The 20,992-nt window shown below is 33.7% G+C and overlaps 1 protein-coding gene across 5 annotated transcripts in view; it reads right to left on the reverse strand.

Moving 5' to 3' along the window:
* The window catches only part of EDD1 (glycine-tRNA ligase), a 426,585-nt gene that overhangs the window by 239,584 nt on the left and 166,009 nt on the right, over positions 1–20,992 (reverse strand). For all 5 annotated transcript variants that reach the window (XM_089786876.1, XM_089786879.1, XM_089786878.1 and 2 more), the window contains 2 exons: positions 6,938–7,027; positions 6,730–6,816 (listed from right to left, as the gene is read on the reverse strand). In XM_089786876.1, the coding sequence (XP_089643002.1) occupies positions 6,730–6,816; positions 6,938–7,027 (177 nt within the window). The remainder of the gene's footprint in view (positions 1–6,729; positions 6,817–6,937; positions 7,028–20,992) is intronic.

A 20,992-nucleotide genomic window follows, 5' to 3' on the forward strand; every position in this document is an offset into this window, starting at 1 on the left:
TGCGATCTCCATTAAGAATATTCAAACTATATTCATGTACATATACATATCGGTATTCTGCATATTGATATGTATATATACATGAGTATGGTCTCATGAGATCAGTGCAATTTTCTGAACCAAAGCTATTTGCCTCAACACTCCCTCTTAGCTAGGGAAGACAAAGTGCATATGAATATTCTCATTATAAGAAGTAATATCCTTAAGATATATTTATATATATAAGAAAATCAAGTCTCATGATATTCTTTTCAGTTATGGTGAGTATAATGATATCAAGTCACATGATATACACCATACCAGTTCATGGTACATCCATAGATATTAAGTCACATAATATCCACCATGAATTTGAACATAATGATCTTCAACATATATCAAGTCACATGATATCCATCAACATGCTCTTTTAACTAACATGATCTTTCCTTGAATGTCAACTGATATTCAACATGATAGTAATCTAATAATAATAAAGTCGTCACCTTATATCATCAAAATCAATATTTCATTATAAAATATTATCTCCTTAAATAATGAACATTGGGTAGGCCCATGAGTCATAGAGTCACACATATGACAAAAGAATTTACACTTTAAACATCTTTATTCAATTAATACAAATTTTACAAAGTTGAGACTCAATCTCATAAACTTACATTTCAATCAAGCTAAGTTTCTTTTTGAAATGATCAACCTTCACTTTAGGGAGAGCCTTGGTGAGAATGTCAGCAATTTGATCATCTGTATTAATATATTCTAATTGAATAGCTCTTCTTTCCACCATGTCTCTTACGTAGTGGTAAGGAATCTCTATATGTTTTAATCTATCATGAAATACCGGATTCACACATAACTTGATACAACTTTGATTATGACAATGAATCATAGTAGGTTTCAAAGGTTCACCAAACAAGTTTGAAAGCAACTTCTGAAGCCACTACTTCTTGAGCTCCCATAGCTGCTGCAATATACTCTACCTCAATAGAACTTTGAGCAACAGAAGCTTGTTTTCTACATATCCAGGAGATCATGGCTGATCCTAAACTGAAGCAACATCCTTATGTGCTTTTCTGGTCTTTTACACTTCCGGCCCAATCAGAATCAGTATATCCATGTAATTCCAAATTGGTATTCTCATATTTAAGTTCATATCCAATAGTACCTTGAAGATACCTCAATATGTGCTTCAAAGTGACAAGACGAATCTCATGAGGTTCACACATGAACTAACTTAATGCGTTCACTACATAGCAGATATCAGGTTGAGTATTTATAAGATACATCAAGGACCCAATTATTTGTCTGTATAAGGTGGGATCAACTACTCTGGATTCAGCACTTGCTTCTTTTAGCTTGTGATGTTTGGTTTCCATAGGTGCAAACATGGGTCGATAGTCCCACATTCCAAATCTTTTCAAAATATCAATAGTGTACTTCTTTTGATGTAGAAAAATATTACCAAACTTCTGACGTACTTCCAAACCAAGAAAGTAATGGAGAATTCCTAAATCCTTCATTTCGAATTCAGAAGCCAAATCTTTCCTACATTGATTAATAAGGTGTTCTTCCCTTGTAATCAGAAGATCATCAACATAAAGAATTAGAATTAATATATCACCTTTTGTTATTTTGAAGTAGAGATTTGGATCAGCCACGTTTTTGGTGAATCCAAGACTTAAAACGTATTTGTCAATCCTTTCATACCAAGCTCGAGGAGCCTGTTTAAGTCCATTTAGAGCCTTCTTCAATTTACACACATAAGAAGCAACATCACGAGTTACAAATCCTTCTGGCTGTTCTGGGTATAATTCTTTCTCTATCTTTCCATTAAGAAAAGCATTTTTTACATCCATTTGATGGATTTTCCAACATTTGACTGTTGCAATGGCTATTATAGCTGTAACAGAAGTGTACCTAGCAACTGGTGCAAAAGTTTCTTCAAAATAAATTCCTTTACTTTTCAAAAAAAACTCTAGCCAGAAAACAAGCTTTACATTTTTCAATGCTGCCATTTGCAGCATACTTAACTTTGAAGAGCCATTTTGAAGACACAACAGTTTTTTCTTAGGTCTTGGAACTATTTCCCAAACATCATTTTTTATTATAGACTGGTATTCTTCCACCATGGCGTCTTTCCAAGCTTAATGTTTAAGTTCTTCAAAAGTGCTAGAAGGTTCAGGATTCAAGCTCTCACATACAAAAGCATTATATGTCAATTTTCTAGGTCTCTTGCTTTCTCGGAAGGTTCCTAAAGGGGCTGCAAATCCATCTCTTTCTTGTATTATTTTCCTTGCCCAAAGTGGCCTTTTAGAGTAATCAAGACTCTCTTCTTGAGTCTCTAAAAGGATTTCAGTTTCAGTTGTAGTCTCTTTAGGAAACTCCCTCTGAATCTCAGAAGCAAGAGTCTCTTTTGGAGATACATTAAATGTATCTAGTTCATCGGTGGTTTTGGCTTTTCTAAAAGCAATGTCTTCCTCAAAGATGACATCTCTGCTTAGTTCTATTTGTTTCTGGCCAGGAATGTAGACTCTATATCCTTTTACTGTTTCACTAAAACCAATGAGAATACCCTTTCTTCCAGAAGGTTCTAACTTAGTCCTTTTCTTCTTAGGTACATGCACATATACAGGACATCCAAATATCCTTAGGTGACTAATGTCAGGTTTCTTTCTAGAAAATACTTCTTCAGGAGTCTTATTGTCCAAATGTGAGTGAGGACATCTATTCTGAATATAGATTGTTGTGTTGGATGCTTCAGCCCAAAAAGACATACTCAAGTTTTGATCAAGAATTATGGCTTGAGCAGCTTCTACAATAGTTTTGTTCTTCCTTTCAACAACCCATTTTGTTGAGGATTGTAAGGGACTGTGAACTCCCTCTTAATCCCAGTGAGTTTGCAGAACTTTTTAAATATTTCATAAATATACTCCTTCCCATTATCTGTTCTCAGAATTTTAATGTTCTTACCGGAGTTCTCAGTAATAATTTTGAATACTTTAAATTTGGAGAGAATCTCTTCAGATTCTTTGCATTTAAGGAAGTATATCCATGTCTTCCTTCAAAAATCATAAACAAATATCAAATAGTACAAGTATCCTCCTATAGATGGTATAGACATGGGCCCACATAGATCAGAATGTAGTAGTTCCAACACTTATTTAGTTTTGCTCAAACTATGGGGAAATGGCTTTTTAGTGTTTTTTCCTAAGGCACAACCTTTACATGATTCATTGTGAATATGTTTTAACTTGGGCATTCCAGTTACTATCTTCTCCATTGATGTTAGGGCATGGAAGTTGATATGACCTAGTCTTCTGTGCCATATTTCATTTGAAACAAAGGTCTCATGTACAAGTGCAAGATTTTTCTTAGTACATAGCTCATATAAAAGTCTTTGTTGTACTCCTATTGTTAGAGCTTTTTTAATAGTTGAATTTTTAGGCCATGCTAGTACTTTCCCTTCCATGAAAGCAATTTTATAACCATCATCTTCAAGAGTGGATATAGGTATTAAATTCCTCTTAATACCTAGTACATAGAGAACACCAAAAAATTGAATAAAATTTCTAGATTTCAATTTTATGGTGCAGGTCCCAGTTCTTTTTAATGAGTGGGCAGAGTCATCACCAATTGTAACTTCTTCATCTGTTTCTATTTTCATGCTTTCTAGGTTATCCTGATATCCAGTGATGTGTCAAGAAGACCCGCTGTCAACTATCCAAGTATTCCTTTTAGTTGATATTTGGTTGGATAATGCAGAATAGAAAGCATATTTCTCATGTTCATTTCCTTCATTTGACTTTTCAGATTTTGCAAAAGATGCTTGAGGTTTAGGTCTGTCGGGACAATTTATTTTATAATGTCCATATAAATCACATCTGAAGCATTGGACTTTGGACAAATCTTTCTTCTATTTGGATTGTCCTTTTTCATGAAAATTTCTTTTCCTTTTGTTGTTTTTCTTCTTTCTTTTCTTATAAGCATTTGTATTAAGAACTTGAACATCTTCATCTAGGGTTTTGTGTTTTCCCTTAATCATTAATCTCGATTCTTCTTGAAAACTATCTAATCTTAAACGATCCATTTTAGGGATTTTAGACCTAGCACTTATGCCTTGTACAAAGGATTCCCATGAGTTTGAAAATCCTCCTAATGCTATTAAGGATAAGTCTTGATTTTAAATCTCATAACCAAGTGCAGATAATTGATGTCTTAAGTCCGTGATTCTCATAAAGAAAGCATTTATAGTTTCTCCTTTGTTCATGCTTATACTATTCATCTGCCATTTAAGAGTAAGTTTTTTTGCCTACATTATTGATTATAAATGCATTTTCAAGAGCTCGAAATATACAATAAGCTGTGGTATGTTTTAACACAATAGGTACTATGTGGTCTCAAACAGTATCTACAATTATCTTCATTGCCTTTTCACTTTTCTCAATCCATTCTAATTTTTCAGGATCATCTTTAGGTTCCTCTTTGTCCTCTTTTATAAATGATTCCAATTTGTTTTCTTTTAACAACATCATTACTCAAAGTTTCCACGATTTGAAGTTATCAGCACTTCCAAGGTGATGTTTGAATCTCATTGTGTTTGTCATTTTGTAGGGAGAAAGGATTGTCTGTCTTAAAGTAAAAATCTGATTCAATAAACTTAGTGAGATCTTTCCTTAGCCAAGCTCTGATACCATGTAAAGTTTACTTACAGATTTCCTTTCGTTGCTGAATTATGTATATTTCCTGCAAGTACAGTCAATGCCAATGAAGTATGCAAGTGCTGCACAATATATATAAAACTCAATGCAAATGATGATAAATATTTATTCAAGATTGGCGTCTGTATTGCCTTCGATCTGCACACATTAATAAATTTCTATGTTGCAATATTGGGTGGCATATACTATATATATGACTTTGAACGAGTACATGGGTGAATGGGCATGTCTCCAAAGGGAGACATGTCCATTCGCCGATGTACCTGTTCGGTGCAATGGTCACACCCGATGATTAGTCATAACAAGAACTAATGCCATTAAGACTTTAACTAAATCTTTTGCAATCTATAACAATTGGTATAAATACGATTGTTTACTGAATTCAAATCTGAGATATTTACTTCAATAATAATATGCATCAGCAGTTCTGAATGCTGTGATCTCCATTAAGAAAATTCCGACTATATTCATGTACATATCCCTATCGGTATTTTGCATATCGACATGTATATATACATGAGTATGGTCTCATGAGATCAGTGCAATTTTCTGAACCAAAGCTATTTGCCTCAACAAAGACATGCATCTTAGTATTCATTATTCTAATTAATGAATTTATATTATAAGTTAGTCATTATATATGTACGTACATGACCGTATGATGACCTTTCATTCCTAATATTACATATATAAATAAGATTATATAATTTAATATCTAATTAAGATTCTTTATCATCTGCCATAATATGCTTACTTCATAGTAAATAACTTTATATCTTTTCTAAAGAGTATTCTCCATATTTTATAGTATTATCTGCTTTCTTCTTTCTTCATTCTTTTCATTTCTCCTTTTAAGATGGAAACTACTATCATTCCTCCATTTTTATATTTTCCTATGCGATTGAGATGTCACATCCTTTGGATGTACATAGTAGAAGGCACTCTTAGAATTCACTTATTACTTGATTATTTATTTAACAATAAAGTTTATTAGTATGATCAATATATTTAATTAATATACTTTTAATTATATATTCATTAATTAGTAATAATTTGTTTATTTATTGGTCAAGTTCTTAATACAGAGGATATCGTGAGTGAAGTACAATGTAGAGGTTGAAAAGTTGAACCACCATGAACTCCAAAATACATTTTGTCAAGGGTGCCAAGTTGCCTCTATCTTGACCTCACATTTTTTACCAAGCTACAATTCCTTTATATAACATGAAAAATAGGATTATCAAGCTTTTATAGACCTTTGTGTGTACCACTTAACCTATCACCTCAAGTAATGACTCCATCTTGGTTTAGATCTTTAATCTCAAGTTATGACTCTATGTTGGTTTACATCATGAACAATGCACTTGTTCACACATAAAAAAACTAGAATGTTAGGATTATCTATTGACTAATAGACAGGTAATTATTGTTTAATTGTAGAAAATACCTAACATACTGCAATATGTCTGATGCAATCATTGAGTGTGTCACCTATCCTTTCCACTATGTGACTTGCCAAAACCAAGTGACACAAAATCCGTGTGACTATTATATCAATAAACATTAAATACCAGTCATAGTGAATTCTTAAATGCTTGGATGCATGTACATCGAAGAACCATCAACAACTTTTAGCACTGTCCAAAATACCCATTAATTTAAATTCCTTATCATAGACTTCCTAACCAACTTTGAAACATTAGCTCCATTATGTTGGTTGTGGGGTAGATCAGAGTCCAGATTATCATTTCCTACAACCATTCTTCACGTGTCCAAATTTATGACAATGGATGCATTTTACCTTTTTCCACAATTGTGCAGATGAGCAATGAGAAACACTACCAACTTTCTGAAACAGGGAAGCCAGTACATTTTATAAACTGCAATAAGGAACCTCACTCTATAATGTCCCATTTTTTATGATTTTTGGAAATATTTGAAATTTATGTATAGGCAAACCAAGAAAAGCACCAAAAACAAGATAAGAAGACTTGGCACTTGAACTTCTCACTGTTTTCAACACATCGGAAGGCAGTTCTAAGAAGTTTTCATCAAAAGCCCCAAGTATTGGTAGTGGATTCTCAACCAAATTGGCAACCTGCATTTAAACATAAACATAAACATAAAGGGCCAGGTCAAATGCTTCAAATGAGCCTATGCACTGAAGCAAAAAATTCAGTAACATAGAAAAATTAAAATGAGATTCAAGAGATGAATACCTCTTCAAGCAAGGCAGTTTCCATTGTAACTTTCCCACCAACTGTCTCTGCCAAAGCACTGCATGACTGTAAAATGTTCTTCCTGCGCTCCTGTTCCAATCAAAGGAGCCTTTTCAGGTATGAAGTGAATAAAATGTTACATTGTGAGAATTGATTCTGTGATAATAACTCTATTATGATGTTGATCAATCAAATTTCAGCCAAGTATTTGGATATATATTTAGGTATTTCATGGAAAACATAAAAGCCTCTATGATTTGCTCCCCAAATTATGTAAATTTTAAAGCTCCATTTTCCATAGTTTGCAGAGCTGGACTCAGAGAATACTCGGCAAGCCCAAAAAATTTAACTCAGAAAACTAAAGAACTAACAATTAAAATCTCTCAAAGAAACAATTTTTTTTCTAAAATTCAGTTACAAAATTGATTAGTAAAAAATTGACATCTTGAAACAATCCAAGGTTTTATAGCAGAGATAGCATGTGAAAAACACGTCAACCAGCATTTTACCTGCATCGACATTTTTATCAATGATTTTTTGTGTCTATAAAAATGCGAGAGTTAAACTTGTGAGTACTCACCCAACAAAAAAAAGGAGAGAACTCGCCAATTCAGGGAATTTGCAAACTATGCTATTTTCTTTCATAGTGTTGTAAAGCGAATTTCTTTTTCTGAAATAGAAGCAGACAGTTCTTTTAATGATGCCTTTTTTCAGTCAATAAAAAGGATATGTATTACTCATGCATCTAATTTTTAAACATGTAAATTTCTCTGACCATAGGAGCAAGTTGTGGTTATTTAAAGTTCTGGTCATTTATTTGAATTTTGAAGCCAAAGATAGAATACAGTTCAAAGTTCAAATTGATATTGTTATTTATGTTCTAGAATGTGTTGACAATTAGCATGCACTTTTCCTTGCACTTTTACCATGCCGAATTTCTCTAATTACTGTGTTTATTAGACACCCTAAAATTGACAACCTAGTGAGTTTCTTGCTCTCTTTCTCCATTGCCATAGTTCTCCCTGTTCTATACCTAAATCCAGACCCAGTTCAAACTAGCTTTGTGCTTCAGTTCCTTGCAGATTCTACCAGAAAGCAATAAAGGGACTGTGAGACAAACTCAAGCAAACACAAAATGAGTCAAATGGGAATGCAATGAGCCCATAATTTTGTAATAACTCCTTGAATTTGACTTTGACAATGATGTTAAAGTGTAGTTTCACTAGAAGTGAAGTACAAATTGTGTTTAGTAATGAATTTGTGATTTTCCCATATATATATATATACATATACATATTTGACTTTGACAATGATGTTAAAGTGTAGTTTCACTAGAAGTGAAGTACACATTGTGTTTAGTAATGAATTTGTGATTTTCCCATATATCTATATTAGTGTTACGGGACTCGGACTCGCCTCTAACTCGGAAAATCAAAATCCGACTCGGACTCGGACTCAACGACCGGACTCGGCAAGGACTCGGAAAATCATACAAGTATAATAACAAACTTTTGAAGGAAAAAATTGAATAACATAATATAAAGTTGAAGATTTAAGATTTAAGATTCAATCCTTAATAGATTCTTGACATGCCACATCATTTTCAGAATTCATATACATTGTAAAAAACATCTTCTGGAAATCTCTATCTTTTTAAAAAAAAAAAAAATTTTAAAATTATAAAAATCAGAGTCCTGGGCTCTGGACTCGCCCAGGACTCGGCAGAGTCCACGTGGACTCTGCCAGGACTCGTCCGAGTCCGAGTCCAGAGGCAAATTGCCTCGAAAACATGGACTCTGCCTCGGACTCGCAGAGTCCTGGCAAGACTCAGCGAGTCCCGTAACACTGATCTATATAGATAGATAGATAGATAGATAGATAAGTCATTTGATATATCTTAATATGTATCGTTCTATCTTATTATGCATCTGGCTAAATATATATTGACAGTAGTGCTATTGAAACCAAAGTAACGAGACTCAGACCCAAATCAGACTCGACAAAGGTAACTCGACTCATGACCCGGCTTGGACTCGCCTGTGACTCAGTAGTGACTCACCCTTGAAACTTAGAGAATTTTTTGGGTTTAAATTAATTCCATGAACCCATTATTGAATAAAGATTAAAGACACTATAACATCATAAAATAGAAGGTAATTTCATCACATACCTAACATACAATCGAATAAATAACTACAAAGGCAAAATAATTAAAATCAGCCAAGTCAGATGAGTCATCTGAGCCACCCAGGCGAGTCACCCGAGTCACCCAAGTCAGCTCAATTGACTCGCCAAGCCAAGGTCACGGGTCATTTTGCCCGGCTGGAGTAACTTGACTCGCTGACTCGGTCGACTCACCTGACTCGCGGTGAGTCTCATTAGTATGATAGTTGAAACTATGTCACAGTCCACGTAGGGATATGTCATAGTCCACGTAGGGACATGACCCTACATGGCCATTGGCCACATAGACTCAGTGCTCATATATATTGCAATCACTAACTGAGTAAGACCATCAATTATATGGTAATGAGTCCTCTCTCAGCAGAAATATAAGTATTCAGTTTGCAATTGCTTTCAGTGTCAATTTAGAATATATTGACAGTTAGCATTTTAAGTATAGTCTGAAATATATTCAGACTAATACAACAAACTGAAAGCAATAGTTTTGCGTGAAGATTCAATACAACCGACCTCTATCAAAGATCCACTAACATTTACATGGTATCAGAGCCACATTGATAGAGAATTTCAATCAGTCCTATATACATTTAATCCATTAAACTATCTTCAATCTAAAACTATGGTGAATCACGTAAGACTAGAAGAAAGACTTGAAGGGGCCTCCAACTTTGCATCATGGAACATATGAGTAATGATCATTCTTGGAGAAATGGAAATAGAAGGATACATAGAGGAAGATAAGTATATGCTAGAGAATGGTCCAGACAAAACAACCTGAAAAGGACATAATAATAAAGCTATGAAGATCATTATAGATTCAATCAAAGACCACATTCTTCCATCAATATCAAGCCCAAAAACAGCTTATGAGATGTTCGCCACTATTAAGAATACTGTAAGAATTTGCCTAAGGCAAGAATGAAATGCCAAGAACTAGAAGCTCAAGTGATAGCACAAGAGAGACAAGATATGATCAAATAAGAATGAATATCAAATGATTGGATAAATACATGATAGAAGTGCCTTGTATATAAAGGCAACTAACATGACTAGGAGTCAACAAAGAGATAAACATCACAACTAAGCACATGTCCACCAAGAGTGGATTATCCTCCATTGAGCACAAGAGTTTGTGCGATGATGAGAGGATAAGTTTACATAGGTGTATCTCATAAAGAGATGTTGTAGACACCATGTGCTCAAATAAGTTGCTAACTCTTGTGTTGTCAACAAGACAACTCATATGTCTATGAATATTCCCGAGTTTCTAAATGACAACTAATATAAAAATGCATTATCCTAAGTAAACTTAAGTGTATTAATAATTAATTATTTACACTAACAAATACATTTAAAATTAATAATACCAGTAGATTGTTGAAATTAAAGCAACAACTACTATATAACAAAATGAACAATGGAGAGTCGATTACATCTTATTTTTTAAGAATCTCAGAGGTAAAAGATCAACTTGTGACTATCGGAAATCAAGTAGACGACAAAGAACTTTGTATTATAGCACTAAAAGGATTACCCTTATCCTGGGAAACTTTTATTCGTTGACTAAGCTCTCGATCCAATCTTCCAAAATTCGAGCAGCTAAAAAATGAGTGTACTCAAGAAGAGTCAAGATCAAATTCAAGAGGAAACAGTCCAAATCAAGAGGGAGAAATTCAAGCCCTTGAAGCCAGTTCCAACAATAAGGGAAAGAAAGGTAAATTCAAATGAAAATGGAAAGAATTTAGCAAAACATACATGAAAAGAGATTGGTCAAAAGTACAATGCTTCAAATGTGATAAATTTGGTCACACTTGTCCGGAACAAAAGAAAATTCAAACATCCCTAGCAAAAGTCAAGGATGAAAAGGATGAAAACCTTGCATTTTATTTAGCGATCTCAAGTGAACTCAACTCCAACAAAAATACATGGATAATAGACAGTGGAGCATCTCATCATATAACAGGTTTTAAAGACAAATTCAAAAGTTTTGAAGGATACTCCTCTGAAGATGTAACTATCAGGGATAATTCTACATATCCGGTAAAAGGAATTGGATCATGTTCAATACAACTAAAAACAAGGATCACACTCAACTAAAGAATGTTTTGTTTGTACCAAGTATCAAAAGAAATTTGGTCTCCATCTCTGGCCTTGCAGATCAAGGGTATCGAATCACATTCCAAGAGGATAAAGTACTATCCTGGCCAAAGAACTCTAACATTAAGAATGCTATATCCATCAGATTTAGAGATGGAAGTTTGCACAAACTTTTGAATCATCAAAATCTAGCCCTAAATCATGAAATTTCAAATTCCAATGAAATATGGCATAGAAGACTAGGTCATCTTCACTTCTATGCCTTATCATCCATAGAAAAATAGTAACTGGGTTACCTAATTTATAAGCTGATCATTCTGGTATTTGCAAAGGATGTGCCTTGGGTAAAAACATACAAGGGCCCTTTTCCAAAAGTGAACACAAATCCAAATCTATACTAGAATTCATTCATTTTGACCTATGTGGTCCAATGTCTATACCATCCCTAAGTAGATGTCTATACTATGTAATTTTTATAGATGATTTTTCTAGGAAAACTTGGATTTACTTCCTTAAACTTAAAGAATCAACCGAAGTATTATCCAAATTCAAAGAACTTAAAGCGCTAGGTGAAAACCAAACTGGAAAGAAAATCAAAATCTTAAAGATCAGACAATGGGGTTGAATACATTTCAAAAAAGTTTAAAGATTTTTGCATCTCTATTGGGATTAAGAGGGAGTTTTTTCAACCATATAATCCTCAACAGAATGGAGTCGCAAAAAGGAAATACAGATCTATTATTGAATCTCCAAGAGCTATGATGCATGATCAAAGCCTTCGCACCTCTTTCTGGGCTGAAGCTTCTAACATTGCATTTACGTCCCAAAAAAAATATCCTCATTCAATATTGGAAAATACAACTCTTGAAGAAGTATTTACTAGCAACAAACCAGACTTAAGTCATCTAAGAATATTTGAGTGCCCTATATATATTCACATTCCTAAAGAAAAGAAAACTAAACTCGAACCATCAAAAAGGAAAGGCATATTTATTGGATACAGTGAATCATCCAAAGGTTATAGGATTTACATCCCTAGTCAAAGAGCTATTGAAATCAGTAGAGATATAAAATTTGAAGAAGACATTGCTTTTAACCTCTCCAAGAACATTGATGAATCATACTCAGAACCAACTTTTGAATTAGAAGAGAATCCTCCTATAGAGAATGAGAGGGAGATTGATACTGGGAATCTTGCATCTCCAAACCCTAACACAAAAAATACTAAAAACCCTAACAATAAAAAGTGACCACTTTGGGCAAGAAAAATGATAGAAGAAAATCAAATAGAACTTGATGACGTAGTCAGAGAAAACTAGAGAACAAGGAACCATTCATGCTATGTAGCACAAATTTATGAACTCATCAAAACAAAACCTACAAATGTCAAAGAAGCATTATCATGTCAAACTTGGAAAGATGCAATGATTGAAGAATATCAATCCCTACTAAAAAATGATGTATGGAATGTCATACCCACACCCAAAGATAAATCAATTGTCTATTTTAACTGACTATTCAAAATCAAGCATGCACTTGATGGTAGTATTGAAAAATACAAAGCCAGATTTGTAGCTCATGGATTTTCACAAAAAAGAACGAATAAATTATGAAGAAACCTTTTTCTCTAGTCGCCCGTTACACTTTTGTCAGAACCATTATAGCCATTGCAACATCCAAAGGGTGGAAGATACATCAAATGGATGTTAAAACTGCATTTCTAAATGGTGTAATTGAAGAAGTATACATTAAACAACCAAAAGGATTTATCACCTGTGAAAAAAATTCTTATGTAAGTAAACTGAAGAAAGCATTGTATGGTCTTAAACAAGCTCCCAAGGCATGGTACAAAAGGATATTCCAAATATGAAGTTGGTCCTAATATATATTTCAAAATAGTTGAACGTGATATGATTATTCTTGTACTATATGTTGATGATTTACTAATAATAGGCAAAGAACGTCTTATAGAAAAATGCAAAGTTCGACATGAAAGATCTAGTGCTTCTTCATTATTTCCTAAGCTTAGAAGTCTGGCAAAAGAAGAACTACACCTTTCTAAATCAAGGAAATTACACTATTGACATTCTAAGTTTGGGATGATGGATTGCAAACCCTTAACTACTCCTATGGAAGCAAATCTACATAAACTAAAGAATGACGGATTTGAATTAGAACCCACTAATCCCACTCACTACTAGCAAATTATCGGATCACTGAGATACCTGGTGAACACTCATCCTAATATTTGTTATGCAACCAATGCCTTAATTCAATTCATGTGTGAGTTGAAGATGATCCATCTCATGGAAGCCAAGCACATTTTATGATACGCGGTACAATTGGTATGGGACTAAAATATGATCAAGTTGAGATTAATCTTCATGGATATTTGGATTCTGATTGGGTAGGCAGCTCTACTGATCATAAGAGTACTACAGGATGTTGTTTCAATCTTGGTTCAGCTATGATATCTTGGTTTAGCAAAAAAGAATCATCAGTCGCCTTAACCTCCACTAAAGCAAACTAGATAGCTTCATCCATGGGAGCCAAAGAAGCAGTATGGTTAAGAAAATTGCTAGTTGGATTGTTCAAGAAATAGTTGGATTGTTCGAGAAACCCTTGAAGCCTATAGTCATCCACTATGATAATCAAAGTTGCATCAAGCTATCAATGAATCCAACATTTCACAATCGATCTAAGCATATTGAAATACATTATCATTATATTAGAAAAATGGTAGATCGAGATGTTCTCAAGCCAGAATACATAAGTACAAATGAACAAACTACTGATGTACTTACTAAACCTCTTTCTAAGCTGTCATGTCCCCATTTTGGAGGCAATTTGATTTAATCAATTTAATTAATTAGGTTGTCCAAAATAATGAACATTTTATGAGGATGATTAATTAATTATTTTAATTAAATAAATAAGTGGTATTAAGTTAATTATTTATAAAGTTATCAAATAAATAAATATTAAAAGGTAACTTTATATTTAATTAATTTAATAAAGTGACTTGAATTATAAAATATTTTATAAAGTCACTTAATAAAAAAATCAAGAGTTCCCTTTTTGAGTACATACATGGACTTTGTAAAAGGAAAAAAAAGAAGTAATATTAAAACTCATGTATTATCCCACATTGGCAAGACGAAAGCGTGGAGCAAGTGAGGAAGGGATTAAAAGAAAGAGGATAGCTCTCATTTATTCATGGTTGGAAATATCAAAGAAATTGGAGAATTTTCTAGAGATTATGTCTCAATAGTTTGAAAGACGAAATCCCTTCAAGCTGGAAATCTTGACGCCATTGAAACATATGGTCTTGAGATTCAACATAGTAGCAATCCGAAAAAGCAAATACGAAAAAGCAGTCCGAAAAAGCGGAACCGGAAAAACAGGCTGAAAAAGCGGGTACGAAAAAAGCAGTCGAAAAAGCAGGCTGAAAAAAGCGGGTACGAAAAAAGCAGTCCGAAAAAGTGGAACCGAAAAAGCAGGCTGAAAAAAGCGAGTACGAAAAAGCAGTCCGAAAAAGCAAAGCCGAAAAAGCAGGCCAAAAAAGCAATTCGAAAAAAAAACAAAGCAAAAGGGGCAGCATTGAAGGAAATTATTACAGCCATCTACAACCGAGTTCTTTTGTTAGTATTTCTTTTTAGGGTGTTATAAGTTTTCAGCTGTAAGTGTGCATTATACCAGCATTATCATTTTGTAATCCATGTAAATGCCAAAGTCTTGGCCATATTTCATGAGCATTGTATTTTTCATTGCAGTTAAGAAGATAATAGTTGCTGGTGTCATTTAAGCAATTTAATATCATTATTTATCAGCTAGTTAGTTTGCATACCAACTGTTTGTAAAAATACCTGTTGGTTGTAGGTGTTCATTTCTCATGCTTAGATCATATATATGCATTGAATATTGTCAAAATTAGTAGCACCCTCATGTTAGGTCATTGTGTAGTCCATTGTAGTCTTCTAGCACAAGATTCTCATTGATGCAAATTGAAGAAAAAGTCATTTGAAGCTAGCTGAAATACTATATCAGTCATACGTCCCTTGCATGTGAATTGTTTGATGAAATTCCTTGAGCTTTCATCAGCATTTTTTAAGGGCAGATTTGAAGAGGGTTACTACAGTGGTATCAGAGCTTGTTTGCAAAGTGTTTGACGAAATGTCAAACAACTGAAGTATAAAGATTTTTGATGTTTGAAGAAGTTATAACCTATTGGGGTTACTACACAAGCCCAAATTGGATTATTTCTGTAATGATCCCATCTTTTGGCCTTCATGTTCTCCAAAATCTAAGTGGAGGATAAGAAAAATTAAAGTCATTCAATTAAAGATTTAAAGGTGACTTTGTATTAAAAGCTTCTAGGGTATGTATTAATTATTGGAAGGACGAAAGCCTCTCGTGATTTAATTAATTATTGTCAAGGAGGAATTTCTAGGGTATGCATTAATTATTGGAAGGAGGAAGCTTCTAGCTCTTGCAATTAATTAATGTTTAAGTTCCTTCTAGAAGGATGAAGAAAAGGATAAATAGGGAATTTGGAACAGCGAGATAAATGGAAAAGAGTCTGACAAAATGTATACCAGTCCAGATCAAGAAAATGCAATGCTTAGGTTACTTAGTTCATTAGAGGAGGGGCAACAGATGCAATAGGAGCATAATAGGCGAATGGATATGATGTTGCAACTTATGGCTAGACAAATGGACATCAATATTGAAGATTTGTATGTTGCTCCAGTGCAAAAAGAAGTTGTTTCATCGGGTGGGATCGAGACACATATAGAGCCACCTAGCTATGATGCTAGTGATATGGAGTCCATCGATGTGGGATTAGAAGAATGCAATGATACTATCATATCAGTAGCCACTTCTACGTCAATTGAACCATCCAACGAGGAGTTTGGCAGTATGCATGCAGTTTTAGATGTGTGTTCTGATGATAGTACACTTGTTATTGCTAATGAGGTGAGCAAGATAGTGACAGAGTCATATTATACTATCAATCAACAAAGTGTTAATGTTCACTCTTGGGATAGTACTATGTTCAACATGGATGCAACATTCTCTTATGACAATTTGATGTTTGACGTTGATGTTGATCATTCACCATCTACAAAGATTCAATTTTGTGTTGTAGCAATTGGGAAGAAGAGATTTCATAGATCTTATATGGAGTTACCTTTTGGTGACATTCTGACTTCTTCACCATCAGCACAAGTATTGGGTGCTAGGTTGCACGACATGTGGTTGGTCCTGATGATGCTGATTTGTAGTTCGTTTAATGTCCACAAGGATGTTGCATACTACTTCAATTGGGATCCGGGTGGAGGTTGGAGTTCATTGTATTGCCGGATTGCTTGAGGACAAGCAATTTCAAGGAGGGCGGATTGTAATGTTCCCACTTTAGCAATTAAATTAATTTCTTATAAAGTCATTAAATAAATTAAAATTAAAAGGTGGCTTTATATTTAATTAATTTAATTATTAATTACAAGGGAGTAGCTTCTAGGGTATGTATTAATTATTGGAAGGAGAAGCTTCTAGCTCTTGCAATTAATTAATGTTTCAGTTCCTTCCAAAAGGATGAAGAAAAGGATAAATAGGGCTGAAAGTTTCATTGTTGATCATCGGATGATTATGACTTGCATTTGATAAGAGCTTGGATGTGTGAATCACACTCCTTTTTTGGGAATAGAGGACGTTTGTAATGGACACCCAGGAATGCCCAAAAGCTGAATCAACTGCTGAAATTATATTAATTCTAAAAATGCTGCAATCAAGTACAAAGAGATGTATTCCAAAGGCGCCCTTGGAATGAGCTCTGATACCACTATAATGGACACCCAGGGATGCCCAAAAGCTGAATCAACTGCTGAAATTATATTAATTCTAAAAATGCTGCAATCAAGTACAAAGAGATGTATTCCAAAGGCCAAACCCTAAGGGAATGACGTCTAGAATGCTACAACAGAGAATGAACATCCTCTATTTCCAAAAAAGGAGTGTGATTCACACATCCAAGCTCTTATCAAATGCAAGTCATAATCATCCGATACAATAATCCCATGCTCAACAATGAGACTTTCAGCCCTATTTATCCTTTTCTTCATCCTTCTAGAAGGAACTTAAACATTAATTAATTGCAAGAGCTAGAAGCTTCCTCCTTCCAATAATTAATGCATACCCTAGAAATTCCTCCCTAACAATAATTAATTAAATCATGAGAGACTTTCGTCCTTCCAATAATTAATACATACCCTAGAAGCTTTTAATACAAAGTCACCTTTTAATTTTTAATTGAATGACTTTAATTTTTCTTATCCTCCACTTAGATTTTGGAGAACATGAAGGCCAAAAGATGGGATCATTACAATTTCAAAGATAAATTTGGTAATCATTAAATTATAATTGTAAACATTGAAATCAGATTTCAATTTTCTTTTGAAATATTTATTTATATTCATTATTGATTAAAATGCTACTATCTTATAATTGCATCAATTATGTAATGAAAGGTGACGATCTTTCATTGACATATTTAAACAAAAGGTAACCATCGTAAGGTGACGATCTTACAAGTGGTAGACTTGTTATCATGAAAACATTATGTTGTTATTCCGAATAACCAGAAGTTTTGATAACGAATGTATTATGATCAGACTTCATTAAGTTGTTGTCCCAGAGTCTTGGAGATTGTTGGAAACAATTGATAAAATTGTGTATTGTCTTTGATGTTACACAAAATGTCATATCATTGTTAGTCAGTGTATGTCGAACTCACTCGAGCATTGAAGACAGTTTCCTGTGTCTACCAAGCATTCCAGAGTTTGCCTAGTTCAAAAGATAGTATCTACCGAGTTCACTCGGGCAACAAAGGAAAGTTTGCAGAAGTTGAGTGTTCACCGAGCTCACTCAGTTAATGAAGGAAATGTTGGATGTAACCAACGTTAACCCAACTCACTCGGTTACCAAAGGAACTTCGAGAATATGCAATGCTAACTAAGTTCACTTGGTTAACATAGGAAAATCGCTTTGAGTTAGTATCTACCGAGCAAGATCGGCTAACAAAGGATTTTCTTGCTTTGGCATATTGAGTTATATAGTTTTGATTGTTGGTTCTAGCCGACTAAGAAAATGAATATTAATTATTCTAAGTTGTATTCAAGCCAACTTGATAGTGTGTAAGATATAAATATAAGGTCAAGTTGAGGATTGAATGTATGGAACAGAATTGAAGATTTGATTATGCTTAGAGGAAGCGAATCAGAAAGATAAGCAGAATATCCTTGTTGAGATGCAAAGATAGATTCGATCAGGAAAAATCAAGTATACAAGCCAAAATTGAAATTTGTAATCAGCAATTCAGTTGCATCAGAAATCAGGTCATCTCATTGTTACTCTCTAACCATTGTAACAGTGATCTAATTCTCTTAACAGAGTTGATTTAACAACTATTTGTAAATCCTCTAACAAGGTGGCCTTTCTATCAAATTGTCTAAAGACCTCTAACAAGGTCACTCCTAACAGGGTGATTAAATCCTCTAACAAGGTCACACCTAACAGTGTGTTTTGTAACCTTTAACAGGGTTGGCTCCTAATAGGGCTCACTTCAGAAGAGTGAAAATCAGTAACTAGTTGCAATCGGTGGTTTTTCCCAAATTGGGTTTCCACGTTAAAATCTTGTGTTCATTTTATTTCTTTTACATGTTTGCAACTAAGTTAAAGTAACATAATCATAGATAATATCTCAAGATTTTCATGTTAAGCATTTGTCGAGCTATTTCAGTGTTTATCGAGTTACAGCATTTTTCTTGTGTGTTTACCAAGTTACAGCAGAGTTCAGTTTTGATTTATATTGACATCTAAGGGATCTAGAGTTTATTTTTCGTAGTAACTGATTCACCCCTCCCCTCTCAGTTACTCCTCTTATATTTCCAACTAGAGATGATAATACTTGTCATGATAGAGTTCATGACATTGTGATTTCGGTTATTTAATGGACTACTCCAAATCACTGTATCTAAGCGTTGCACATCAGATAACCTATTCTCCTAATAGATATCGTTGAAGATGATACCTGTGCACATATCAAAAGAATTTGGGAAAAATTTTGTATCACTTCTCCCTCGCTAAGAGGCAGTGTTAAAGTGTAGCTTCAGTAGAGTGAAGTACACATTGTGTTTAGTATATATGAATATGTGATCCTCCCATTATTATTATTATTATTATAAGTCATTTGATATATCTTAAAATGCATCGGGCTTAATATATACCGATGGCAGTGTTATTGAAACTATGCAATAGTCCATGTACAGACATGATCCTATGTGGCCACTGGCCACATAGAGTCATGTCCCTACAGGGACATGTACTCAGCGCTCATATATATATATATATATATTGCAATCGCTGACTGAGTAAGACCATTTATTATATGGTAATGAGTCCTCTCTCAGCAGCAATATAAGTATTCAGTTTGCAATTCTTTTCATTGTCAATTTAAAATATATTGACAGTTAGCATTTTAAGTGCAGTCTGAAATATATTCAGACTTATATAACAAATTAGAAGCAATAGTTTTGTGTGAAGATTCAATACAACTGATCTCTATCAGAGATCCACTAACATTTACAAATGACACACTAAAATTAATCCCTAGTCCTAAAATTCTCATCTAGAGCACTTGATAAGTTTTATAAAACCAGCTTATTTTATCTCGTTCTGATTGAAAAGGATAAATACCATTTGGTTTTATAAACTTCTGTTCTTACTTGTCATTCCAAAATGGCTGCATTACTAGTACTACACAGGCAAAATTGCTCATTTACTGATTAAAAACCATAGGATATATTTTTAAACAGAGGTAAGCTTTTTTTTCCTATTGTGTTCTTCCATTAAATTTTTATTTTTCAAAAAAAAATCTCTTGTTTTTCTTTCATTTTTCTACAAATTGATCACTATGTTTAGAATATTAAACTTGTCAAGTTTATATTTATTTGGTTTGAATCTATTGTTTCTAAAACTTGTTGGGGTTGACACCACTCCAAAATAGGCCCAAATTCTCCTCTTTAGAAGTATGTTGATATGATAAACTTGATTCTAGATGGCTGAGTCTGGATTCACATTGGATGCAGTGTTACTGTTAGGTATCCAAGTTCATACAGTCAAGTGAAAGATCATGTACCTGGCATTCCCAAACAACGCATCAAAGCTTGTCTTGGAAATAATGGTGTAACTATGCTGTCAAAGCAAGTGCTAGCATATATTGAATAGCAAGGACAAGTAAATAAAGTGATAGAATTGAAAAGAAAATCATCATTTAACAAAGAGAAGATCTCAAGCAATGTCATTCCCCATACCAACATCAACTGCTAGCATTACAGTAGAGAACCATTCATTTTCGTTGCACCTTAACAACAATCCATTAATGAGTGCCCATGGGCCAAACCAATAATATAGCAAAATAATCAGTTTTGTAATTGGACAATATGATTCCGTATATACTTGAGTTTTCAACAGTCATTTATAATAGTTGCACTATTATAAGAATAGATAGATATATGTTTGTGTGTTTTTTAATCTCTATTCTCAATTTCAATATTATTTGGTATTCAACTTTTACCTCAATATTGGAAAAAAATACAATTTTTTTTATTTTAAAAAAGGAGGTTGTTACATACTATTAATTTATCAAAGAAAGATCATGCCAACCAATAAGTTTTCAATTAACAAATTCTAATGCAGCCTTGTCACAGAAAAATA

This window comes from Cupressus sempervirens, chromosome 6 (assembly GCF_028749045.1).
Source record: "Cupressus sempervirens isolate cs-2001-9-10 chromosome 6, ASM2874904v1, whole genome shotgun sequence".
NCBI classification, from domain to species: Eukaryota; Viridiplantae; Streptophyta; class Pinopsida; order Cupressales; family Cupressaceae; genus Cupressus; species Cupressus sempervirens.